This window comes from Elephas maximus, chromosome 2 (assembly GCF_024166365.1).
Source record: "Elephas maximus indicus isolate mEleMax1 chromosome 2, mEleMax1 primary haplotype, whole genome shotgun sequence".
Taxonomy (NCBI): domain Eukaryota; kingdom Metazoa; phylum Chordata; class Mammalia; order Proboscidea; family Elephantidae; genus Elephas; species Elephas maximus.
In genome coordinates this window covers 52,045,905-52,073,832 of record NC_064820.1, presented here as the reverse complement: position 1 = coordinate 52,073,832, position 27,928 = coordinate 52,045,905, and the positions used below count along the sequence as shown (strand labels likewise).

The 27,928-nt window shown below is 36.4% G+C and overlaps 1 protein-coding gene across 1 annotated transcript in view; it reads left to right on the top strand.

The window, feature by feature from the left end:
- HCN1 (hyperpolarization activated cyclic nucleotide gated potassium channel 1) overlaps positions 1–27,928 on the top strand; it is a 497,080-nt gene that overhangs the window by 299,138 nt on the left and 170,014 nt on the right. The window contains exon 4 of the mRNA XM_049863474.1: positions 22,718–22,936. Coding sequence (XP_049719431.1) covers positions 22,718–22,936 — 219 coding nt within the window. The remainder of the gene's footprint in view (positions 1–22,717; positions 22,937–27,928) is intronic.

Sequence of the window (27,928 nt, the reverse complement as noted above, 5' to 3'; positions counted from 1 at the left end):
TATGTTTGTATATATTATTCAGAAAGTATAGTTTAATGACTATGTATTTACCCTTTCATTGCTTGCATTTGGATGATTATAATCATTTTTTCTCCTATTATTACAAATATAGAAAGACAGGATTGGAAATAAATAGAAAAATGTATTTTTATCCATTTATAAAATCAATATACTGGCCTTTGTCAGCTTTTCTTTCTAAGAAGTAATTCCTCTGATACTGCCATTTTAGTGTTTTGAGGTACCCATTTTTCCGTATGCAGACATGTGTGGTGATAATTCTATTATGCCATTCTAGCAAGAGACATTCTGTGCCCAGCTCCGAGCTTGTCAACCTTACTCTGTAAAAATATATACTTTAATGTATTAAGATCTTCTACTTTTTTCTGTCTTAGTATTTGCTCAATGGTCTAGATGAAATTTTTAAATCTGTCTGACAGTTGTTTTTCCTCTTGCTTTTGGTTTTCTTTTCTGGGAGGTGTTTGGAGGATTGAAATTTTCCACCATGAAGTCATGTACCTTGAATATGACCTTGATTTATTTATTTATTTTCTATCTGCACTAATGAGACCCTGGGTAGCTCTCATTTAAGGAAGCTGCTTTTGTCTGCTTGGCCAAATTAAATTGATCGTAGCTGACTGCGAGTAACCTATGGTTTAATTTATTCATATATTTTTTTTTTAGTACATTCAAAAAGCCTTGAGAAACATTCTTAGTTTTTAATTGGGTGTCACGATTAAGTAAATTCCACCATGTTGTTTTTTTTGAGTCACCTGCTTGAAGCAATGACCTTGTATTTATTTTAGTAGTGAAACTGGATATAACATGATCACTTTCTCTGCAATAGCTATGGCATGACAAAACAGTAGCTTAAAGGTCAAATGGTACAAGATCAAATAATACAAACTATAGATTTTGCCCTTAACTCTGACTTTGACCTAACTTAGTATCAAATACTTATTAAAAAATATCCTCCCTGATAATACTGCTGTTTTTTTCAAATAAGATATTACAGAAACATTACATTAACACAGTAGATGAAAAATTAAAATTATTAGTGGCAAAAAATTGAGATAGGTGTATAACCAATTAATATCCCAGGCTATCCATCAGAAATAGTTAATCCATTAATATTTAGCTATGTACCTGACAGTGTACTAAGAGAAAACCACACCTGAATGTTCTTGTCGCTTACAGAATTTTGACCCCTATACAAGGTGAAACTAGTTCAAGGTCATTGGCAAGCCAAATTCAAAGTTTAATGTACTTAAATATGTTCTTTGCTATTTATACCACATATACAGAATAATTCTGAGTAACCCAGGTAATTCTAAGTTTAGACATCAGAGAATGAGATAAACACAGAAAAGTTCTGAAATTTTTACACTGCCTTCATCTTTTTTTTTTTTTTTAAATCTGTTGAGAGTAGTGGGAAATAGTAAAGGAATGAGTAAGATAAAGGGGGAACCCTGGCGGTGTAGTGGTTAAGTGCTACAGCTGCTAACCAAAGGGTCGGCAGTTCGAATCCACCGGGCGGGCGCTCCTTGGAAACTCTATGGGGCAGTTCTACTGTGTCCTGTAGGGTTACTATGAGTTGGAGTCAACTCGACAGCAAAAGGTTTGGTTTTTGGTATTCACCAAAGGAAACCCTGGTAGCATGGTGGTTAAGAGCTACAGCTGCTAACTAAAAGGTTAGCAGTACGGATCCACCAAGTGCTCCTTGGAAACTCTATGGGACAGTTCTACTCTGTCCTATATGGTAGCTATAAGTCAAAGTCGACTTGATGGCAGTGGGTTTTATTCACCAAAAATTTGTGGCTCTTTTTTATGTGGAGAACCCTCTGCTATGTTTATTCTTTTGGAGCATATTGAGAACAATCTTATCTGATAAATGGAGTTTTAGAAAGCACAAAAGTAGGGTTTTTGTTTGTTTTTAATAAGCACAAGAATTATGTGAAGCTACACAACAATACTGTGTAAACAATACTGTGCATTTCTGTCAGTTCCACTCATCCTTTTCTCACCAGATCTATAAGCACTATTATCAGCAGGCTGGCCATATTTCCACATTTGAGCAACAGACCATACTTTTTACCTCCTATGTAACTGCTGGATTTTTTCTCTTCATCTAAGGGAACCACAAACAACTTATGTTAGAATGTTTGGCAGCTTATATGTATTAGATGTGCATTTCATCTTTGTCTCCAGAAAAAAAAAAATATGTAGAGGATAATATTTGCATTATTACAAGAGCGTTTTCAAATTTAATTCTTGACACTTTGGATCCAGAAAAACATAAATCATTGTGAAAACACATTTGCCTTCCTCCTGGGAGCAAAACACGTGTGGAGAGAAGGACATGAAAGTATGTCTGAAAATTAGCCAGTGATGCTGCCCAGATAAGCCGTTCATGAGGGGAAGAACAACTAATACATTTGAAATATTTTGCATTATTTCCGTTTTATATCATAGTTGAATGTATGCTGAGTTGGTGATGCCATCTGCTATACAGATATCAATTTGGAGAAAAGTTCATCAGATTTCTAAGGGAATCTATTTAACACCATTAAATTTAAAATTCACATTTCAATCAAAATTTCAATTTCTTGAATCACAATTCAAGAAATACCATGAATCTCAATGAAAGATTCTGGTTTTCTTTGTGGTTCGGTGAAGTCATCTGGTTATCTCACTCCCAATTTGGTTCATGATAGCAATGGCAGCATTGGAGCCCTGGTGGCACAGTGGTTAAGACTATGGTATGCATCCCTAGGTAGCACAAACAGTTAAGCACTTGACTACTTGCTGAAAGGTTGGTGGTTCAAACCCACCGAGAGGTGCCTCAGAAGGCAGACCTGGTGATCTGCTTCTGAAAGGTCACAACCTGGACAACTCTATGGACCAGTTCTACTCTGCACACATGGAATCTCCATTGTAGGAACTGACTCAATGGCAACTGACAGCAGCGACAATGTGGCAGCATTATGAAAGTGGATTATACTCATATACTCTTATTAATTCAGTTAAATACTTTTTCTTCTAGCTTCTACTAATATCAACCACTCTTCTAGATTTTAATGACATGAAATTGGTTAACATATGGTTCCTACTGGACTTTTGGTTATGTGGGTGAAGGCAAACAAACAATTCAATTGCATAGTAAATGGAAGCATAAGTTCTAGGGTGGGGGTCATACAGTCAAACTGGACCAGACTGGGAGACTTGAGAGGATGAATGTAGATATCTGAGAAAGTAACAAAAATAAGCCACATTTTGAAAGGCTAATAGAAGTGACCAGATAGAGGAAGGAGATAAGGAAGCATATTCAGGTAGAGAAAACTACCTACACAAAGGTATGGAAAAGAGTCAGTTGGCTTGAGAACTGCAAGTAGTTCAGAATAGCGAGAGCACCATCTGACATTTAGATATATGTGTTTAGAAATTTAAAGAGTGTTGCTGAAGATTAAGGCAGGGGCCACGTCAAGATGGGCTCTTTGGGGTCTTAGTAGTTTTGACTTATTCTTCAAGGCTATGAGAAAATATTTAAGCATGGGTATGTGTGATTTGACTTGTCGCTGAATGCTCTGAAGAGTGGACTGGAAGGGTATTAAACTGGAGGTAGTAAATTCTGATAATTTGTGTTGTAATATGTAGTAATCCGGGCAAGAATAATATAAAAAACTAAAGCATTTTCACTGGGATGAAGAAGAAAAACTCTATTTTTTCTATACAAGATGAAGTAAAATAATAAAAAGGAGGCCCTATATAGCTTTAGAACTAAAAGTGCAAAACCAAAGTCCAACAACAACGAACAGATGAGTCAGTTTAATAACAACTGCTGTTTGTAAGATATAACAAGGTGACATTACCTAGTTATGACTATTGTTGATTATGGAAGAGTAATTTGGTTTGCAAAACTTTGGAGGGGAAACAGCTGACCTCAGAATTATTAAAGGTCTCAGTGAAGGAAGATGTACACAGAAGACAAGCATGTTTATTAAAGATGGCAAATAATTTTCTATCTTATAAATACATGATAACAGAACTAACTGGAAGTAGGGTCTAATATGGCCTCAGATCAAGTAACACTGTAAGACTGCTTTGAGCAAAGTGCTGGGCAGGTAATGAGAACCTGGTATAACAAAGAGAGGAGACAAAAAAAAAAAGTTTGTTGTTTGGTTTGATGGTCTGTAGTAAATATATATTCAAAGCTGCTAGCCTAAAAAAAATATTTGGGTACTAAAGTGGAACCAGATACTTCTTATGTTGGTTTTTTTGCCTAGAAGCTCAATAAAGAGAGGGGAAGTACAGCAAGGACTCGAACAGGTGATAATACACTGAGATGGGGGTTATAGGGGAATGAATTTTAGTGATGGCAGGCTCAGGTTAGATGAGTTTATTTGTACACTGGGAGTTTGGGACATCTGTCTAAAGCCGTATTAGAAAATATCCAAGTAGATAAATATTTAGAGGTCAGAAGAGGGTCGGCTTATTTTGTTGAATAATACTCAACTCTATATATATATATATTTTTTATTTATCTAAATAATTCGGAGTAAGCCAGATTTGATTAGGTTTGTTGCTTGATTTGTGGAAAGGGGCAGCATGGGGAAAGGAGGCATGATTACCAAAAAATTAAATTCCTGATGAAAATGAAACCTGAAGAATAGTGAAGAAGAAAAGATAAAATCTCTTGCTTAATATAGCGAATGGTACATCAGAGTCATTGTAATGCCTTCAGGCATATTTTGATAGGATATGGTGGCCAATTGGCTGTGAAGATTTGTTTTCTAGAACTTGAGTATACTATAGAACTCAGAGATTTAATTGGTTTTTATAAATTTTGAGGCCAACTTGTGTTTTTAGGTATGTGAATCCTGCTTTTATTTTTGCTTTAATTGCATATACTGTATAGTAATATGTTCATATAGATATGTTTGATCATTTATCTACCTGAAAGAGATATTTTACACATATAGATATGTTTGATCATTTATCTACCTGAAAGAGATATTTTACCCTGAATCCGTATTGTTGTTGTTGTTAGTTGCTGATGAGTTGATCTAACTCATGGCAATCCCATGAATCCATATTAGGAAGATTTAATTCAAGTAGTAATTTATTGTTTTTAAAGATGTCTTGGTTCATTTTTAATATTGTCTTTAAAAATAACAGTATATTCTGAATTAAAATCAAGTTGAAAAAAATGTGCAAAACTAATGACTTTTTTTCTTAGGGGGGTTATTACCAGATTTTCTTGTCCGTTCTTGTGATTGTCTTGGCATTTTTTTAATTGTACTTTATATGAAGGTTTACAGAACAAACTAGCTTCTCATTAAACAGCTAGTACACATATGGGTTTATGACATTAGTTAACAGCCTCACGACATGTCAACACTCTCCCTTCTTGACTTTGAGTCCCCTATTACCAGCTTTCCTGTCCCCTCCTGCCTTCTAGTCCTTGCCCTTGGGCTGCTATGCCCCTTTAGTCCCGTTTTGTTTTATAGGCCTGTCTATTCTCTGGATAAAGGGTGAACTTCAGGAGTGACTTCATTACTAAGCTAAAAGAGTGTTCAGGGACCATACTCTCAGAGTGTCTTAGCATTTGAAATTCTAATAATCTTCTCTTTCTCTCTATTTTAACTCTGAAGGTCCTCTTTCTAAACTTTGTCTATAACTCATTCTACTTAGGCAATTTTTCCTACATGGTATAGGTAACCATGTATAGAGAAAATATGTAACCAAGATCAGCTCTGAATATCTTCAAGTTAGCTAGTATCATTGGGATCCTCCATTGACCACATCATTTTTAATGTGTGGTTTTAACTAATAATAACAATAATACTATCATTTATACTTACGTGACACCTCCTGGTTTACAAAAATCATCAATACATTTTACCTTTTCTAATAAAACTTCCCTATCTCTCAACAGTGTTGATATCAGGTAAATTTATAGAAATAATTAAAATTAAAAGAGAAAAGTTTTTCTCCCTGACAACTTAGGATAATCTCCTCTCTCTCTCCCCATCCTTGATCTGACCCTACTTCATTATAATAATCAACACTCTGGGGTTTATTCTCTCATGTTCTATTAATTTTCTACTCTAAATTTCCTTAAGCTTTCCTAATTCCAAAATGGAAATTTATCTATCTGATTTTTTAATCCTTAGATAGCCTTCTAGGGTGACTCTGTACTAATCTGGTATGCCACCTCACCAACACAGAATAAAAAGTAAAAACAGCCCTTTGAACTGTTCCCCATTTTAACAACATGCAATATTTGCAATGTAAGATAAAGGCAATCCAAGGATATCCTAAGACAACATAAATTTGCCTGTATCCCATGTTTTAGTCCCGAAACACATTGACTCTATCCCTGTCTTCTTTCAATTTAAAGTCTTGTCTCTCACATTTGCTTTCAACTTTATGGAATTCAAACCTTGTTTTTTTGTAAAATATTTTTCTTGGTATATTCTTCAGGCTGTCCCTCCTCAGTGTTAGCCTGTGCTCACCTAGTTCCAGGAGTCAACCCTGAGCCCTGTTTGGGCCAGCCCTACCATGCCAGGAGGATATTTGAATAGTAACTTATAGCACACTAGTGGTATATAAGGAAGACCACTATCCTACACCTCTTGTATGCAAGCCTCGGGTAAACATGCATGTGTACTCAGTACACACAGATGAGTTTGTTAACCTGTGTCACTAGTACCTAAAGTGGGGATGAAAGATTATTACTCATTGGAGCGGAGAAATCATTTTAGAACTAGCTTGGGAAAATCTGGCATGAGTCATAGAAGTGATGTACAAGAGAAATCATTAAGCTTTGAGTGTTTACTTCTTTTCCTGAATAGTCCCTGTTGACTGAGAAATGCATGTTGTTAATTATTAATGCATTCTCCAGTTTTGCCCGTTAGCTGTAGTGTTGTTTCCATCCACACTGGAAGAAGTTAAGACAGGACACATCTATGACCTGCCTGGATGTGTTCCTTATCATTAGTCTTCCAGCTTTTGGCAAAATTGAAGCTCTCTAATGATTAAGATTTGGTAAAGCAGCCTTCCACAGAAAACACTGATTATTATACCTTACACCCACGGAAGCAGCAGGCAAGAAATCAAACGACTCATTGCATTGGGTAAATCTGCTGCAAAAGACCTCTTTAAAGTGTTAAAAAGCACAGATGTCACCTTGAAGACTAAGGTGCGCCTGACCCAAGCCATGGTATTTTCAATCGCATCATATGCATGTGAAAGCTGGACAGTGAATAAGGAAGACTGAAGAATTGATCCCTTTGAATTGTGGTGTTGGTGAAGAATGTTGAATAGACTATGGACTGCCAAAAGAACAAACAAATCTGTCTTGAAAGAACTGCAACCAGAATGCTCCTTAGAAACAAAGATGGTGAGACTGAGTCTTACATACTTTGGACATGTTGTCAGGAGGGATCAGTCCCTGGAGAAGGACTTCATGCTTGACACAGTACAGGGCCAGTGGAAAAGACGAAGACCCTCGGCGAGATGAGAGGGTGGAGGGGGTTAGAAGCTGGTGAAATGGACACGAAAAGAGAGTGTGGAGGGAGAGAGAGGGCTCTCTCATTAGGGGGGAGAGTAATTGGGAGTGTGTAGCAAGGTGTATATGGGTTTTTGTGTAAGACTGACTTGATTTGTAAACTTTCACTTAAAGCACAATAAAAATTATTAAAAAAAAAAAAAGGGAAGACCCTCTATGAGGTGGATTGACACAGTGGCTGCAACAATGAGTTCAAGCATAACAACAATTGTAAGGATAGCTCAGGACCGGGCAGTGTTTCATTCTGTTGTGCATAGGGTCACTATGAGTAAGAACCGATTCGACGGCACCTAACAACAGCAACACCAACAACATCTGGAGTAGTCAAAATGGTAGGAGGTGTAGGCATTTAGCATTTAGGTAGTGTTAGAATTGCAAACAAACATGAATTCTGCTCAATGGCATGGAGATGCTCTATTTCTAGGTAGATTTTATTATCTTTTTCCTATTTCTTCTCCATTACTCAGAATTAATACCTCTTAAATGGCTTATAAAAATATTAAAAAAAAATACGTGGTAATATTTGCCTATCACAATATTTTTAACACACAGAAATGGAGTAAAATAACTTTAGTTTTCTTCTCTATGTCATAAAAAAAAATAGCTAGAATGTCCTCATTAGCGTGATTTCAGATGGAATTTGCTGAAGTTCAAAAGGAACCTGCTTCAGATTAATATTTTCTTTGGGTAGAAATATTTTGTTTGAAAATGGAACAATTGTCCACATATTTTTGTTCTGATTTTACAAAATTAAAAGGACCTCATCATAAATGAAAATTAAGTTTGAATCACATTTTCTGTAGTCTTCTTGTAAAGATGGTAGAAGCAAAAGCTGTGGAGGGGGAGAGAGAAAATAAAACAGATTGTTTCAAAAGCCCTTTTTCTTTTTGCGTTATAGTTTGTTCACTCAGATTTCCAAATCAAATCTGTATCTAGATTCAGAGATATGGGTGAGAGAAGATAATCTGAGCCTTCAGAAGAAGTCACATGCATGCATACACACACACAAAACAGACACACTCAAGCACACATACACACACTCAAACATGACTTGAGTGGAGAATTGATTTCTCAAAGACAGCTGAGTCTCTAGGGATTTTATCTTTCTAAGCACTAGTACAAAGTGTATTTGGTTTGAGTCTATTGATCTAAGAAGTTGTGTTTTGCATCTCTTAAGTACTATTTGGTGTTTGAATTTTTCTGTGAAGTGATGCTTGAGATCACGGAAGTGCACACATAATAAAACTTTCATTTGTATAAGGCTTATGTGGATTAAGAAATCAAAGCAGTACCTCCTTTCAGAGCAGAGAATCTTCCTCACAGAAGCCTTACATGCTAAGAATACACGAAGATACAGCATAGGATGAAAGCTTTAAGTTGGGGCTTAGGCTTCTAAAAATAATTTCAAGTGCTCAGTGTTTTCTGTTTTTTGCACAGCCTTACACAGCAGAGGATTTCCTAGGCTTATCTTGTTATATTGCATAATCAATACACCAAGTTCTAGCATTACTTGTAATTGAAGGCTTATATTTGTTTGTCTACCATTTAAGGTCATGCCTTTGGAATTTACATGTATAGTTGCTGATTGGTATGATTGTTACTTAGCTGCAAGTAAGAAGACACAATTTAAAAATTATTTCTTTAAAGTAATACAGTTGGATGGTACCATCCATTCTTTAAAATGTGAGATCAAGATAACTTTAGCATACAGAGATTGTTTTTCTATATAATTTAATTAGCAACTGACCTAATAAAAGCATATTTGCCAGAACTAGATAACTCTATGGCAAACCTGGGTAATACAGATTGTAGTGGGTATTCACATCATTTTATTCAGGCATATTGCGATAATGTTTAAACTTTTGCTGTAGTTTCAGAATAGTGAGGGTTTAACCAGGCTGTGTTCTACTTTTCCTCTTAAACTCCCATATGTGAGTAGAGTACAGGATAGCAATTATTAAGGTGCAGCCTAAAATGCACCGTAACTGCCATTGGCTGACGCTGGGTCCAGGGGAGGGCTCCTATTACTCGCCCTGAGGCCATAGGCAAGCCAGTAAAACTCTCGAACTTCATCCTTCTCAGCAAAGTGAAGACAATGAAGTCTGATCCAGTTAGACCACAGGGTTGTTGTGAAAAGAGATCTAGATAAACAATACTTATTCTTTTTTGTTGTTGGTTTTGTTATGATTATATGAATATACTAGAAAAACTTGACAGCATATAGACGACCTGTGATTTTTTTGTTTTGTTTTGTTTATCAGCAATTCTTAGATCAACCAGATGAAACCTGGGCAAGTAACTTAGTATTTTCCATGACTTTAAGATGTATTGTTTCTTCTTGTATATTAGATTAAAAATAAAGTTGGGTAGCATGAATGTGTGTGTGTATGTGTAGGTAGGTGTTTTCATTATATAATCATGGAGATTCTGAAACTCAGTTTGCTCACAGAAAAGATGAACTAATTTTTTTTTTCCAAGATTTTTTACAGTTCTGGCTTTCTTTGAATCTATGGACCAAATTTACTCTATCATGTGGGAAAAAAGATTAACGGGTTGAAACTTTTCTTTCAGTTCACTGTCCCTTTTCAAACTCTGTCAGTGGGAGCTCTAGTCTAGTAGCAAATCCAAGCAGAAAAAAGAAAGGCAGAGAAGTTTGCCTACAACACCATCAAAACTACATGGATAAGTTAAATGTTTAGGGCCAACTCTACTATTTCTAAGATGGCATTGCAGATGCTGTAATAGGTGAGAGCCTGACATTTGAGATAATTGGAAAGCTTTTTTTTTTAACCTTCAGCATAAATAATCGATTTTTGCCCTGGAAATAATGAGTTCCCTAGATGGCTCAAACCATTAAAGCAGCCAGCTACTAATTAAAAGGTCAGAAATGACTCAGTGGCAACTGGTTTACCTTGAAAGTAAGTTCTTATCAGCTTACACGTTTCTTTTCTACATGGTTGAAAATTTTATGTATTTCAGTTGTGCCTGACTCTGGACATTAGATTTAATAAAATTCTTCATGGTTTATATATTTTCAAGAAGCTTAGAAATATACTTATAATCAGAAAGCACTATAAAGGGGTTTGTTAAATTCACACGTACACAGGCACACACGCACACACTCCTAGTAAATTTAGCCCCATATTTACAGAACTAAGTGAGGGGGAAAACTGAAAGGATATTATGTTCGGCCCTTTCTCATTAAAAAATCTGAATACTTTCCACGTTATACCCCCTACTATACAAATTGAAATATATGCAGTTTAGCTAAAAAGAAAATATAATGCCCTGCTCTTTTATACGGAACCCTAGTGGTGCAGTGGTTAAGAACTGTGGCTGCTAACCAAAAAATTGGCAGTTCGAATCCACCAGCAGCTCCTTGGAAACCCTGTGGAGCAATTCTACTCTGTCCTATAGAGTCTCTATGAGTTGGAATCACTTGACAGCAATGGGTTTACTCTTTTATATGCTAAATCAACTCCTTGTACAAACACAGAAATTCATATTTAATAAGTTTTATGATAATCAACATTAATAACCTAATGACTACACCCATGCTAAAAAGATGTTCTTAACTCTTTTGTTTCATTTATGTATCATATGGGTACTTTCTTTATTAAGAGCAAAGATTCAGCCTGGCAAAAGGATTATTATTCCTTGTTTTCACTTTAGTTTTATTTTAATTTAGTTCTAGTAGTTTTTAACACTATCGATATGCTAAAACCTCTTATTAGCAGAGTTAAACAATTTGAGAGTAAAGTGCCATCAAAAAGATGACCCATTAATTTGAAGGTCATCATTGTAGAGATGCTTTGCTAAAACCCATAAAATCTGTTTAGAAGTGTATGTAAATTAAATACAAGCACTTAGAAAATATTACATCATTGCTTATTTTACTTTGTCCAGATGTTGAGTGAAAGCAGTCAGCATCTATTAGTGTTTCAGATTAAACCTGACTCTCTGTATCACCTGCACATTTCATACTCTGGAGGATTAAGCCTCAGGCAAGGATATCCTTGCGGAGGACTGTTACTATTACGGAACAGAACGGGGTGAAAGATCCTAGGCTGTAGGGATAGGAGGCATGGAGGACCCATTGAAAGTTCTTGGCCGATAGAAACGTATAAAAGTGAAGTGTGATGTTATAAGCAAACCATCTTTATTGATCTCAGAATCTCCAGAGTATTCTCCCTCAGAGATTTTCTCTGATGGACTAAGCCCCAAAACCCACTACCGTCGGGTCTATTTTGACTCATAGCAACTCTACAGGACAGAGAACTGCCCTATAAATTCATCCTCTAAATTCCTTAAGGTGTAGTGGAGGCTCTCTTTTGCTTGTTGAGATAAAATCATATTCTTTAAAGGTTTTCTCTGCTATGGTTATACTCTTAAAATGCTTGAATATACTACATCATAATTATAAGGGATTATACTCAGATAATGGGGCCCTGGTAGCACAGTGGTTAAGCGCTCAGCTGCTAACCTAAAGGTTGGTCGTTCAAATCCACCAGCCTCTCCTTGGAAACCCTATGGGACAGTTCTACTCTGTCCTTTAGGGTCACTATGAGCTGAAGTTGACTGGATGGCAATGAGTTTGGTTCTGGGTATACTCAAATAAATGGTGATTAAATAAATCGTTACAGTCTTTGAAATGGAGAGAGCTTAAGTTCAGACAGACCTGTGATTGAATCCCAGTTTTGGGGCATACAAATATGGGACCAGAGCAAGTTTCTTAATTTTTCTGAGCTTTGCATCCCCTATCCTTAATGAAGATGACAAGTTTCAAGACTGTTATGAGGAGCATTGCAAGCAGTAAGTGCTCCTTGTATGCTAATTCCTTCTATGTATCTTTATATTTGTGTGTGTGTGTGAGTGTAAAACATAGCAAAGATCGTGAATGATGACACAGGACCGGGCGGTGTTTCCTTCTCTTGTACATAGAGTGGCTATGAGTCAGAACTGACTCTATGACACGTAACAGCAACAACAATGAAATACACACACACATAGATATATATAAATATAACTGAAAACCAAACCCACTGCCATTGAGTGATTCTGACTCATAGCAATTCCATAGGACAGAATAGAACTGCCTCATAGGATTCCCAAGACCACAACTTTCTTTAAACACTGTGCAACCAGGGCTCCTATATTTATATAAATATTTACTTTCATTTATATATATAAAATGTATTTCATTATTTTACTTGTACTAAAAAGCAAAGAAATGTCCCATGAAAATATGTCAATTTGCTGAGAAGCTAATTATAATAAAAAAATCACATTTAAAATATTGAAATATCTACTTTGGGGCCTGTTTTCAGTGAGCAGCATTAATGATCTTTTATTATTAAAAAATTGAGTTGACAAGTAAATTTAAAAAATAGTTTATCGTTTCATTTTTTATTTCAGATAATGTACCAACATTACAGAAAATATTGAGAAAAAATATCCAGCCATGTATATTGTTAAATTTTAGTTTATAAATCTGCTTATTACAAATTTCATATTTCATCATAGTTATTGGAGCAGGAAAATGTACAATGGGAACCTAAGATAAACTGACCAGGGGAGAAGTGTAGACTGAGCTCTCAAAACGACCAGACATTCTAATGTCAGTTTAGTTTTAGAGTGAGTCTACTTTATAATTTACTGTTAAAAACTGTTTGAATCCTTCTGTAAGGATGGTGTCAGAGGTACAAATGTTTGCATATCACTTTTCCTTCCAGAAGCATTTTGAATATATAATTTCTTACTCATGTTATTGTTCATATACATAAAATATAAGAGAGTAATTTTTGAAAGATGAAAAAAGACAAGCCATGTAATAAAAGAAATAACTGGTATAGAAACAGGAAACATTCCTGGATTTTCTTAAAACCGTTTTAGGTTCTCTGGGGCCCCTCTTTCCGTTTTGTTAATTTAAACCAGTAAATAAATAAATAACAATTGCTGTGGAGTCAATTCTGACCCCTGGCAACCCCATGAGTGTCAGAGCAGAACAGTTCTCCATAGAGTTTTCAATCACTGATCTTTCAGAAGTAAATTGCCAGGTCTTTCTTTAACGTTGCCTGTGTTGACTTGAACCTCCAACATTTTGGTTAGCAGCTGAGCATGTTAATAATTGACACCACTCAGGAACTTCTATTTTAATCGACTACTATTAAATAAGAGTTTGGATGTAAGATTCAAGCTAATCAGTTAGTCTCTCAGCCTCAAATTATAAATATAGTAGCTTTATAAAACAACAGCAGTACAATGTACTGGAAGGTAGCATCATTTCTAACAGCCAGAGTGCTTGTTGTTAGGTGCCATCAAGTCGGTTCTGACTCATAGCACCCCTATGCACAACAGAACGAAACACTGCCTGGTCCTGTGGCATCCTTACAATCGCTGTTATGCTTCAGCTCACTGCTGCAGCCACCGTGTCGATCCAACTCATTGAGGGTCTTTCTCTTTTCCGCTGATGCCATACTTTGCCAAGCATGATGTCCTTCTCAGACTGATTCCTCCTGACAACATGTCCAAAGTATGTAAAATGCAGTTTCGCCATCCTTGCTTCTAAGGAGCATTCTGGTTGTACTTCTTCCAAAACAGATTTGTTCATTCTTTTAGCAGCCCATGGTGTATACAATATTCTTCGCCAACACCACGATTCAAAGGCATCAATTCTTCTTTGGTCTTCCTTATTCACTGTCCAGCTTTCACATTCATATGATGCGATTGAAAATACCATGGCTTGGGTCAGGTGCACATTAGTCTTCAAGGTGACATCTTTGCTTTTCAACACTTAAAAGAGGTCCTTTGCAGCAGATTTACCCAATGCAATGCTTTGTTTTATTTCTTGACTTCTGCTTCCATGGCTGTTGATTGTGGATCCAAGCAAAATGAAATCCTTGACAACTTCAATCTTTTCTCCGTTTATCATGATGTTGTTCATTGATCCAGTTGTGAGGACTTTTGTTTTCTTTATGTTGAGGTGTAATCCAAACTGAAGGCTGTGGTCTTTGATCTTCGTTAGTAAAGTGCTTCAAGTCCTTTTCAGTTTCAGCAAGCAAGGTTGTGTCATTTGCATAACACAGGTTGTTAATGAGTCTTCCTCCAATCTTGATGCCCCGTTCTTCTTCATATAGTCCAGCTTCTCGGATTATTTGCTCAACTGTCTTAGTTTGGAAGCTTAACTGAAATCTGTCCTCTGTGGGTGACCCTGCTGGTGTCTGAATACTGGTAGCATAGCTTCTGGCATCACAGCAACATGCAAGCCCCCACAGTAGGAAAACTGACAGATGTGGGGGGCTGGAGTGCTTGGGTTCTACAAACTTGTGACCTCTTGGCAGGTCACTCATGTTCTCTGTCTCACTGTCATCATTTGTCAAATGATGGTAAGAATGATCCTTATGGTTAAACTAATTTAATAATTGGTGCATTAGACCGTTTAGAGTCATGTATGTTATTTATTATCATCACAATGTTTTCAAGTATAACACCGATGTGAGTTTTATCACAGTCAAATTTTCCTGCTTAAGCCCGTTGTTGGCGGGATGGAGTTGTGGGTGGGGGTGGATGGTAGGAATGGTGGGGGCTAAGCAGGAATAAAAGAGGATGTGGTTGTTGTTGTTAGGTGCTGACAAGTCCGTTCTGACTCATAGCGACCCTATGCACAACAGAACAAAACACTGCCTGGTCCTGCGCCATCCTCACAAGTGTTGCTATGCTCGAGCCCATTGTTGCAGCCACTGTATCAGTCCATCTCATTGAGTGTCTTCCTCTTTTTTGCTGACCCTGTACTTTATCAAGCATGATGTCCTTCTCCAGGGACTGATTCCACCTGATACATGGCCAAAGTATGTGAGACGTAGTCTCACCATCCTTGCTTCTAAGGATGGAGTAGTGGTATAAAATATTGTTTCTCTGCTTGGGACTTCTTTCAGCAGCAGCCTTAGAATTGTGTAGCTGCCACCTAAATAAAAATCCAATATGCTAAATTTTATAGGTCTTATTTCCTCAAAACTATTAGTCTTTATAGTGTGTGTATGTATGTATGTTTAAATCCTTGCTTCTATACGACTTCAGTTACTTCAGCTCCTTTAAACTTGTAATAGCTTTTAAATTGACTTATTGTTATATCTATCTTTTTACACCACGGTTTCATAACCTCACTACTGTTGACATCTTGCGCCCAATAATTAAGCCTTTATGTTCAAGGCTGTCCTGTGAATTGTAGGACATTTAGCAGGATTCCTGGCCTCTATTCACTAGATGCTAGTGACAACCAAAAATGTCTCCAGATGTTACTTTATGACCCCTGGTGGACAAAATCAGTCTTGGTTGAGAACCTCTCTACCATTCTGCCTGATCATTCTTCCTAAAGCATAGTTCATATCATTGCCTGCTCAAAAAGTTTCCATGGCTTCCTGTTTTATGCTGAAAATATTCTGACTCCTCAGACTCTGGCCATCACCTGTGCTTCCTACCATGTTCCCTGTCCTCTTACACACCTCTGTAGACTGGCTGATCTATGAAAATCTCTTCCAGTACACTTGGATTTTCTAGGTGTTTCGCTGTTCTCAACCACACTCTCCTCCTGAATACTGTCCTTGTTCCACATTCAATAATATACATCTAGATTTTTACTTGCATAATCTGTGGAATTTCTCAAATTTCTTGACATACTAATTCAGTTTAAACTTCTTTTGGAATTGAGAGAGGCCCTTGCCTTCCATACACATTAAAAAAGATTATACAGCCACTGTGATAAAAACATAGACATTTGCACAGAAATAGACAAGTAGATAAGTAAAAAGAAAATAGCAAGCCAGGGAAGAGATCCTAAAGTATATGAAAACAATATACAACAAAGGAAGAATTTTATGTTACTGGTGAAATGATGTTTTATTGAAAGTCATAAATTAGCACAAGAAACAATTTGAGATAAAATGAAATGTGAGCTTCACCTTGTTCTAGATTTTTTTAAAAAGATCACATAGTACAAGATGTAATGTAAAACATAAGATAATAGAATCTCACAAGAATATTTAGGACATGTGAATAATGTAAAATTTAGGGAGCTCTTTTTCACCAATGCAGGGAATCTAGCAGATCACAAAGAAGTGATATGTTTTTTTTTTATATAAAAATAATCAAAATGTTTGTGTGGAAAATTGTATCATTTAAACAGTCAATAGACAAATGAAATATTATTAATAAATATTTGTATCACGTATCAGTTAAAGGGTTGATATCCAATCTTCAAAGAGCTGTTATTAGTCAGGAAAGAGAAAGAATTGTTTTCACAGAAGAGAAAATCCAATTGGTCAATATATCTGAAAACCTTCTTGAATCCCCTAGTCAGGGAAATGCAAATAAAAGGATCAGTGTATCACTGTTTCCGTGTAGAGAAGACAGTAAAATGATAATAATGTGGGGAAAAGTGTACTTTACTACATTGCTTTTGGAAAATCGATAGCCTTTTTAATCAGTCTGGCCGTATATTTTTAAATCAAATTAAAAACTTCATTCTTTTATCTGACAAATCTATTCCTTGAAATCTGTTTAATAGAAATGAAGGAGGCTGTGTATTAGAAATGTACAAGGCTATGTATTAGAGAATAGTTGGTACTGGCAAATACTGTGTATTAGAGAATAGTTGGTACTGGCAAAGACTGGAAAACATAGAGAAATGGGTGAATTAACTGTGACATGATCAAAAGTAGACTATTATGTAGCTATAGGAACACTAGATTTTTTGGAGAGATGTTTCTGCAATGAAAGCAACCTGTATAAAAATGTACATAACATTATCTCTTTTGTAGGGGAAAAAAAAAGCCAAAATCCATGTGTGTATATATATATGTGTGTGTGTGTAAATATGTGATCATGGAAGAGGTACAAAGGAATCCACACTTGGTTTTTTAGAAGTGTAAGTAGATGGAAAAAGAAGGGAAATAGGGAAAAAAACAAAAATATAAAATTTGTCCCTGAGTTAAAAAAAAATAAAGTATGTATGATACAAGTAGCTCCTGACTTACCATGGGTTCCATTCAGGTGACTCCATTGTAAATTGGTTCTGATGTAAGTCAAATACCTCATTTTTTCATTATTATTGACTTTTAGTATCAGTATCTTTATAAATCTGGCAGTGTTTTGAACATTATAAAATTCAACGTCTTCAAGTGAACACCTGAGAATAATAACATCAGCAAATTATGCACTGCAAAATATTACTAATGATAGATTAGGGGGAAAAAAAAAAAACTATTGCTGTCAAGTCAATTCTGACCCATAGCAGAATAGAACTGCCCGATAGGGTTTCCAAGGAGCTGGTGGTGATTCAAACTGCCAGCCTTTTGGTCAATAACTGTATCACTTAACCACTGTGCCACCAGGGCTCTTAACAATAGATAAAAATAATCAACCCGTTGCCATCCAGTCGATTTCGACTCATAGCGACCCTATAGGACAGAGTAGAACTGCCCCACAGAGTTTCCAAGTAGTGCCTGGTGGATTTGAACTGCCCGCCTTTTTACCTTTTGGTTAGCAGCCATAGCTCTTAACCACTACACCACCAGGGTTTCCAATGATAGATAAGATGTACCAAAAAAAAAAAAAGGATAGTCAGAAGTATAATTCATCATAATTTGAATATGTCATAAATTGGGGACTACCTATATACATTTATCTCAACTCATTTACATGTATGTGTGCCTAAGAGATAAATGAAAATAAAAACAGACACAAGTTTTTACATTCATACAAAACAGTTTAGCCCCTCTCTAGTTGTATAATTTGGGGAAATTGATTTAAAGCCTTCTCCCCAGCTTCACTCTTCTCTCCCTCAAAAACACAGTAACAAACACACACAATGCAAGTGCAGTCTCTACTGGACCCTTGGTTGGACTTTTTCTTTGTTCCTCTTATACTGAGTTTATAAATATATCTGAGCAACGTGCTTTCACTGTGCCCATGTGTAGAGGTAGGAATACTCCTTGCATGAGATTTAACACCGTAGTTAAAGTGTATTTATTCATCCTTTCAATCAACAATAATAATGATGGGTGCCTCCACTGAATCATGTAGTTTAGACTCCAGATCAAGAGCACTGAGACATGGTCCCTGCCCGAGTCTATGGGGAGATGTAGGCATGTGAGAAGACTGTAATATACAGGGTGGAAGTTGCCATGGCAGGTGAATACCTGGGCACCGCAAGAGCAGGAAAGAGGTTTAAAGCCTGCAAGAAAAGAATCAAGTGGAATTTCTACTTGAATAAAACAAAAAACTTATTGCTTTTGAGTGTATTCTGACACACAGCAACCCTATAGGACAGAGTAGAACTGACCCATAGGGTTTCTGAGGAGTAGCTAGTAGATTCAAACTTCCAGCCTATTGAATAGCAGCTGAGCTCTTAACCACTGTGCTACCAGGACTGCTCTATTTGAATGAATAATAAAAATATAGGCTTTGTTTATTTTTTAGTATTATTTGTAATTAATTCACTTCTAGCATATCAGTAGGTTACTAAATTTTAGTAAGTTAAATGTGTCATTTTAAGTAACATGTGCAGTCAAGAATTTTTCAGAGCACATTCCTTTGTTCATTGACTCCCCCATTTTCTGTTCATGGAGCATCTTGAATTTTGGGCACCTTAAATTCATTCTTGAGAGTAATTATATATTTATGAATATAAAGAATATAAGAAACAAGATCTGATTTCTCCAAAATGGAAACTTGGTCATGAGTTCATTATATTACCTATATAATTTTATAATATAGCATAATATAAAAATAATATTGTTGCATTAAAGTAAATTTTATTTTGACACTCATATGTATATATTTTAATGGTTGATTTAATATAACATCATGACCTCATTTTATAAGCAAATAGCAATGAATTTCACTTTAAGAACCTTAACCCTTTCAACTCAATAAAAAAAAAAAAACCAAACCCAGTGCCGTCGATTCGATTCCGACTCACAGCGACCCTATAGGACAGAGTAGAACTACCCCACAGAGTTTCCAAGGAGCTCAATAGAGGTAGTTATTTTCCATTTGGTTAGCAGCTGCATGGAGTTCCAAAGTTTATGCTGTGGGACTTTTAAACTTTATCATTTTCTATTTTTTAAATATAGAAAGCTGATTTTGGTAAACTCCGCTAAAAACAATGAACACAAATATACATATCTATTCTATAAATTTTTTAAGAAGTGACTTTAAAATGTCTGATAATTTGAACACCAAAGACACAAGGAATAGCCTAAGAGAAAGAAAGGACCGCATAAACCAGAGACTCCATCATCCTGAGACCAGAAGAACTAGATGGTGCCCGTCTAACACCAATGACTGCCCTGACAGAGAACACAACAGAGAGTCCCTGATGGTGTAGGAGAAAAGCGGGATGCAGACCTCAAATTCTAGTAAAAAGCACAGATTTAATGGTCTGACTGAGACTGGAGGGACCCCAGAGGTCATGGCCCCTGAACTCTCTGTTAGCCCAAGATTAAAACCATTCCCAATGGCAACTCTTTAGAAAAAGATTAGACTGGACTATAAGACATAAAACGATGCTGGTGAGGAGTGTGCTTCTTAGCTCAAGTAGACACATGAAGCTACGTGGGCAGCTCCTGTCTGGAGGCGAGATGAGAAGGCAGAGGGGGACAGGAGCTGGGTGAATGGATACGAGAAATACAGGGTAGAGAGGAGGAGTGTGCTGTTGCATTGCAGGTAGAGCAACTAGGGTCACATAACACTGTGTGTAGGAGTTTTTATATGAGAAAATGACTTGGATTATAAACTTTCACTTAAAGCACACACACACAAAAAAGTGTCCGATAATTTAAAGATTAATTTGACAAAGGCAGAGCCTGCTTCATTGGTATGCAACCCAAGTGGTCACACAGGACCCCAATCTCAGGTCCTATGTTCATTTAATGTCCTGATGTCACCATCTTTAAATTCATTTTTTTTAATCTTATTTATTCTTAATAATTTTATCTTTGAACTTATGTTTTGTAAGGTAAGTCTGCTGGGACAGTGGAGCATGAATGTGAGTGACAGAGCTACTGGGTGCAGCAGTGCACACACAGGTTCGGACCTGCAGGCACAGCAGGCAACATAGTCACCAAGCACTGGGCCTGGCAGCAAGGTGCACATATGCCTGCCTCAGTGCAGTCTGGGATGCCATATGCCCCCAATGTGGCCACACCGGAGCTGGGCCCAGGATGGTAGCAGCAACTGCAGCAGCAGAAACAGCAGCAATGTTAGTGGTGACCCTGGGAAACAGGAGGAGCCCTGCTTACTGTAGCACCAGGACCCGTAGTGGGAAGGCCAGCTTGCTCATCAATCCCAGGAGTCCATTCCTACAGTATCTAGACAAATATTAAAACTGCTGCTTAAGTGTCAAGACAGGAACTGCCTGCACTGAAGCAGTACACTTTGTCAGTAAATTATTGCAAAATAAAAATATACACATGGTCATTGCAGTAAGACATATCAGGGAATTGTTGGAATTCTTTTGTTTACAATCTCCGGTTTTGAGAACTGCTTCAACACTGAAAAACAAGTATCTACAAGCTTAGAAGTAGAAATTAATTTAAAGATCTTAATAATAAATAATAATAATAAGTCATCAGCAATTTATCCTTATATGGTCAGAGCCTAAAATATTCTTACCAGCTCTGATAACGGTTGTATCAACAGAAAGATCTTTCTCAAAATTAAAAAAAATAAAAAATTATTTGTGATCTTACATTTGCCAAGAGTAACTGATGTCCCTGTTATTATATCATTGAACATGAAGTTACTAAACATAAAAATTTTGATGACCTAAGATATGAGTTTGCAGAAAAGCTATCCAGAAAGCTCTTAAGATCAATCAAGGTATTGCATTAATACAGTATCATAACTTACTGTATTATATAGAACTGTGACTCCAAAATATTGTGCTTTTTAATTTATAAGTTTAATTTATTACTTATGTATCAGTCACCCCACCATTACTTTTATAAGTAATAAAATACTTTTAAAAGGAGAGTCTTTATTTTTTTATTACCTTTAACAGCATTCCCCCCCCTCCCCCGCTAGTGTTTGAATTAAGTGAACTACATTTTCATTCTGCAGTGAGCTTCATAAATTATGTAGTTGGCCCTGGTCTGCAAAGTTTGATGCAAATGATTAAAAAAAAAAATCTTTTGAATTTTATCAAAGTTTATAGGTACGACATATTCAACTGCTTATTTTTGTAAAATTTAGCCTGAAATAAACTTTTGATATGACGTCAGAAATTACATCTAATAACTAATCTCAGAAGTCAGCCTTTGCTCTTTTTCCCAAAGTGTTTACCCCATTGATATTTTGCCTATTTCATTTTATTCTATTATTTTGTAAAAAGACAACAAGATTCACCTTTCATCAAACCCTGATATTTGAATTCCAATCTACTTTGCTCTGATAAAGGGCTTCATAAAGGATTTTCAATTATGAGACCTGTATTTTCAAAATAAAGTTCTCTGGGTGGCTCAAACGGTTTGTGCTCAAGTACTAGCCTAAACGTTGGCGGTTCTAAACACTCAGCAGTGTGCTATATGAATGAAAGGATTATAGCCAAGAAATCACTGTAGAGCTGTTCTATTTAAAACATGGAATTGCCATGAGTCAGATTCAACTCCAAAGCAAGAGGTTTATTTTCAAAACGTGTTTGTTTACTTTTTGTTTTAGAAAGACGATAGGATTAAGAACTATACAAATATGTCCATTTAGATTTTTTGGTCTAAATATCATAGTTTTGTCAAAAAATCCTATCCTTATGACCATATCCTTCACAGCCACCTGTTGCATTTCTCTTCCATTTTTTTATTTTTATGTGATACTCACACCATCTCTCCAAAAGTAATTTTAATTTTAAATTCAGAAAACCTAAAATTGAGTAGGAGAACAATGCACGGATTAACAATTAATTATTTCTATTTCATGATGGTATGCAAGCTCTGAAAAAAACATGAAGTCACTTGGTTAGCAATCTGATTAGCAATCCATTACAAGGATGTTTCTCCACACTCACTATTCTATCATGCTTTCGTCTACAGGTCATACTCTTTTTTCATTCTGTTAACCTAGTGCCTCTGTCTCTTTTCTTTTTCTCTTCTGTTCCAGAACGATTCTTGGGGAAAGCAATATTCATATGCACTCTTCAAAGCTATGAGTCACATGCTGTGCATCGGGTATGGAGCCCAAGCCCCAGTCAGCATGTCTGACCTCTGGATTACCATGCTCAGCATGATTGTAGGGGCCACCTGCTACGCGATGTTTGTCGGCCATGCCACGGCTTTAATCCAGTCTTTGGATTCTTCCAGGCGCCAATATCAAGAAAAGGTAATTTGTTTTATTAAAACAAGAATCATACTAAGCCAATAATGTAAATCGATTTGAATTTTATTTAATATATAATTTGCAAATTAGGCAACACATCTGACTAGAGAATCAAAGTGTTCCAAAGATGAGAAAACCTCCAAAGATGCTCATACCCCACCTTGAGGACATTACCCTGGAAACAGAGCCAGAACAGGGGTTTTGTAACAATTTACCCTAAAAGGCAGCTTCTAATCTGAACTTGAAGTTTCTATTTCCGGGAACTGACTGCAAATAGATAATTTTCCAAAAGAGAATAATGCCTAAAGCAAACATTTTTTACAAATTAAGCTAGGCTATTGTTTGACTCAAAAGTGACTTTCAGGAAACCAGTTTCGTCAAGGCTCAAGGTTCAAATGATCTTTTCAGGGCAATGGCTTGGATGGGTCACTCCAATCTCCCTGGAATCCAGAAATCTGGATTCACAAGAATTAAAAACTCTGTTTCTGAGTTTTATCTGTAATATCTTCAACCAGCTAGTTTGTGAATTCAATTAATTGTGTCCCGGCTAACTAACTCTGTCAAAAATATAATGAGATAAGATGTTTAGGAAAGTTATAATCTGTGTTCATATTTTGAGATCTCTTCAAGAGGATCCTCATAGTTTCTATTTGCTTTCAGTTTTCTCTCTTGAATAATAAATTAAAAAGAAATAAATCTGACTTTACATCTACAGAAAAAAATTAGTTCCGTGTCACAAAATGTGTGTAGCTGATTTCATGTATCATGCTCTATCATATTTCAACAGTTAAAATGATGTAAACTGTTCTCTAGTATATGTTAGAACAATATGTTAGCTGATTAAGTGGCGAGAGGCAGCCATTGGCACATGTCCCTTATGCCTCTCCACATGCTGTATGCATGATTTATATGACAATCCATATGCTTAGTTGAACATATGTTGCCCTTATATCTAGATAAGTCACCACAGCCTCCAGTCTTAAAAATGCATATTAACAGCTGCTGTCGTGCATTCTCATCCACAATGTGCTAATTAAAGTGATCATTACTCTAAACTTCTCTCAAAAGAGGAAAAAAATAAATATATGCAATGATTTATTCATTGGCTCTTTTTTCATATGCTAAATTACTTTGCTGGGCTAACCCTTAGGTAATAGGACAGAATTTACATTCATGACTAAACATCAGTAACTTTGTGACCAATAAAAAAAAAGAATATTCCTTAACTAAAGGGAGAATTTACCATTCAGGGACTCTGTTGAAAATGCCCAAGTATAGCATGCACCTTGTTGAAGATGGTTTTTTAAAGTAATGGTTAAAATGGTTCTGGAATACTTCTGGTGAGTGATAACAACTTAGACTCATAATTATTTTCCAAAGAATAAGAGGTCATTTTGGTTCTTGCTTTATTTACAGAAGTTTTCAACACTATAATCACGCAATAGGAGACAGGAAACCTTAATACTTTATTTCCCACGAATGTAATTATACTGTCACCAACTATTACAATGAACAAGTTGGTATTATATTACTGAAGTAACGAAAAGATGAACTGCCAAAATTGCTTTGAGGTTCATTTTAAAATAAAACCTCCAGTTAAATTGGAAAGAACAAAGAGCATAGGAAGGAAGCAGAGACTTTATACAAAGATGACATTGACTGAAAATTACACACTCAAAGGTATTTGGGCTGATTTTACAGGGATTTAAGACTACACCAAGGTATATGTGAAGCTTCTGTTAACTATTTCTTTTTCCCCTTGAGTTAACATTGTTTTTAATTAAAAAAAAAAGTTTCTTTCCCTCCCTTGCTGTTTTGTCTGCATGGTCACTACATATTTTTCTTAGTAACAAAACAAAACAAGTCTTTAATTCCCAGGATTGCATTGATTAGCATTGTATTAATAATAAATGAATTCACCATTTTTATGTTTTTAAACTTGCTATATAAGCCAAGTTTAACTTGGGACTCCAACTTTTTCAAGTATGTTATCATAGACATTTATATGCAAAAATATTACGATGTTTGCCTTAATTCCAGTCATCAAGTTCTTTATCTTAAAAGTGGTAAATAATAGAGAATAAGAACACTGGAGTAACCTTTTGTTATTCTCTGACATTTGGAGCAGCTGATTAAAAGAATATAAATAAATTTTTGTCTCCAAACTAAGATTTGTCAAGAAGCTTGGTTCTAAAACACTACTATTTCTAGTCAGGCAGCAGTATAATTCAAGACATGTCTTAAAGACATTTTGTTACTTTATTACTTTTTTTCTTTTAGGAACAATATGTCTAATCTTCATTTCAACATTCTGGGATAGCTTCACATAGTGTCCAACTCATTTGCAGTTTCTTTTGTGATTGGCAATGTATTTTTAAATTATTCTCTAGGCAATATTTGTTTAGGTGTATTGGAACTATCTGCCACAAATACCTGCAAAATTAATATTGGTGTTATTTTCATTACCATGTACCTACTAATAACATGCTTTTTTATGTAAAAGAAGCAAACTCCAACTAATAACTTCTATAGTCAGCACTCAGTTGCTAGTGGGATTCAACCCATCTACTCTAGAGTTCACTCCCAGACATAACATTCAACCACCTTTCCATCATTCATGATACAGTTTGGCTCAAATGGACATACTGATCAAGTGCAGTTGGCTACAAGTCATCCTGCCCACTGCTTAAGTTTGGAATCTCAGAGTTATTTAATTCTTCCTTCCTAGGGAATAGCTCTTCATTCTGCATCTCCTAACCTGAAGTGGATCTGTAATTTCAAGCAGTAGCATAGGGTTCACTGACGATGAGATCCTTTTTAATGCAATATGGAAATACTAATAATCTGGTAGGACTATAGGTTTTATCTCCATGAGAGTATGTAAAGAGTTATTATTGTCATCACCATCATCATCATCATTATTTTCTCCTTTGACAACAAAATGCATGATGATCTTGATACTGTTATGTTGCAGATTAAACTTTGGTTTGACTAAATTTGTACTGCTGATTTCATGGGCTATCATGTTTTGTATTTGCTAGATTTTCCCATTCTTTAGGATGTATAGATTTTATGGTGTAGGAGAGGGAGTATTTAAAATGTGCCTCCCTCAATGTGCTTCTCCAGGTTAGCAGTAAACTGCGTGGTTTCTTTAACTGGTATATTGAACAAGCACAATTTGAGATATAACCAAAAACAATTGTATTTTTGTCTCCAGCTGCCATTTTAACTATATGTATGTAGTGATGCTAATCCTTTTTTCTATTTTTAGATGGAGACTCTGGCAAATCTCTTTTTTTTTTTTTTTTTTTGCTCAGCCTTGGTTGAATTGTTCAGTTCTTTCCATTTTAAGTCCCATAGACACACTCACTACGGTAATTAGGTTGCTCACTCTTGTGCAAAAAGGAATAGTCTGGATTTGGCTTAACGTTAAATGCTTCCCCACACTTCACCCAGAGCTTTTTCAGGCTGGAAGCCAGGAGTGGAGAGGGTGGACTTACTCCTTAGGCTTTCATCTCTCTTTTCTCTCAATCCTCCCGGGAGCTGCTGTTTGTCTTCTCTTCAGGATGCAAGAGAGAAGGAGGGAGGAAAGAGAAAGCAAGCAGCAGTTCTTAAGGGCCATGCTAGGTGTGTTAAGCTAGTGTCCCTGGGTGGTCCTGGTAGATGAGTAAAGCTGACACTTCCCTTGAGACCACCTTGGGCTTTTTAGGGGAACCCTGATGAGCCCCTCTCCTGCAGGCCCCTAGATGAAGCCCTAAGAATCTGGCAATACATCTCTGGCCTCTTTCTGCTGTGAGTTTCGAACTCTACCAAGAAACACTCTTGACCGGACCCAAGATGCTAATGCTGGTCCTCCTGCAGGGCCCAGATCCAGCCCACAGAGAAGCATTCATACATCCTTCTTACAGATCATCCCTTAGCATTCTCCTACCTCCTTCCACCAAAGTAGCAGGAAGCCTGTATCTAACATTCTCTAATTCCTTAGGAGGAGACAGATCCCAGTCCAAAAACTATTTATGTGTTTTCATATGTGGTTTGGAAATCCTGGTGGTGTAGTGGTTAAGTGCTACAGCTGCTAACCAAGAAGTCAGCAGTTCAAATCCACCAAGTGCTCCTTGGAAACGCTATGGGGCAGTTCTACTCTGTTCTATAGGGTCGCTTTGAGTCGGAATCAACTCCACGGCAGTGGGTTTGGTTTTCTGTTTTCACATGTGATTTAGGCCCCAGACCCATGTCTCCTAACTATGTGAAACTACTTCAAAGATCCCCAAGTGATTATCTTGAAGCACTCTCTCCCAGAGACCTGGTGTTAGAAGGGAGCCTTCCCATACCTCACTGCAAAGAGGGAGGGAAGGAACTCACAGCAGATCAACCACCCTCTCCAAAGAAATCTACTCCTTCACCCTATCAGCAAAATTCTCACTCTGCTCTCTGATCTGTCTGTGCAACTTTGATGAGGCTGAGGCCTCTAAGAGTCTTGATCCTTGGACAGCCTTTTAAAATTGTACACATGCATGTGAGTGAGCACTTATACAACTAGTATTTTGATATTTTTCATAATAGCACCTCTGAATATAAAGCAGAAAATGTCATTCCTACTCTAACATCCTTCTGAACTTTATGGTACCTCTCTTCTCAAAGCCTTTTACACAAGTAATGTCAAAAATTATCATATTAAAAGTAAAAATAGTTCCTTAGTCAAATAAGTTTGAAATTGTTAATTGAAACAATGTTATCGAAATTCTTTTGGTGTATAAACTTTGACCCCAAACATTTGTCCTGTTGTCCCTGCCCTCCACTCCAATGCCGCAGCATTTTAAGCCATTAATGCTCAAAGGAATAAACTTTGACAAATACCTCCCACAGTGACTATTCCTTTCTTTTTTAACTGATGTTGGATGGCTACCCTCTTTTCTGGATATACCTACAGTTCATCTAGCCTTCATGAAATGAAAATGCTTTTTGTCTATTTTGTTTCCTTATTCTACTCCCTCT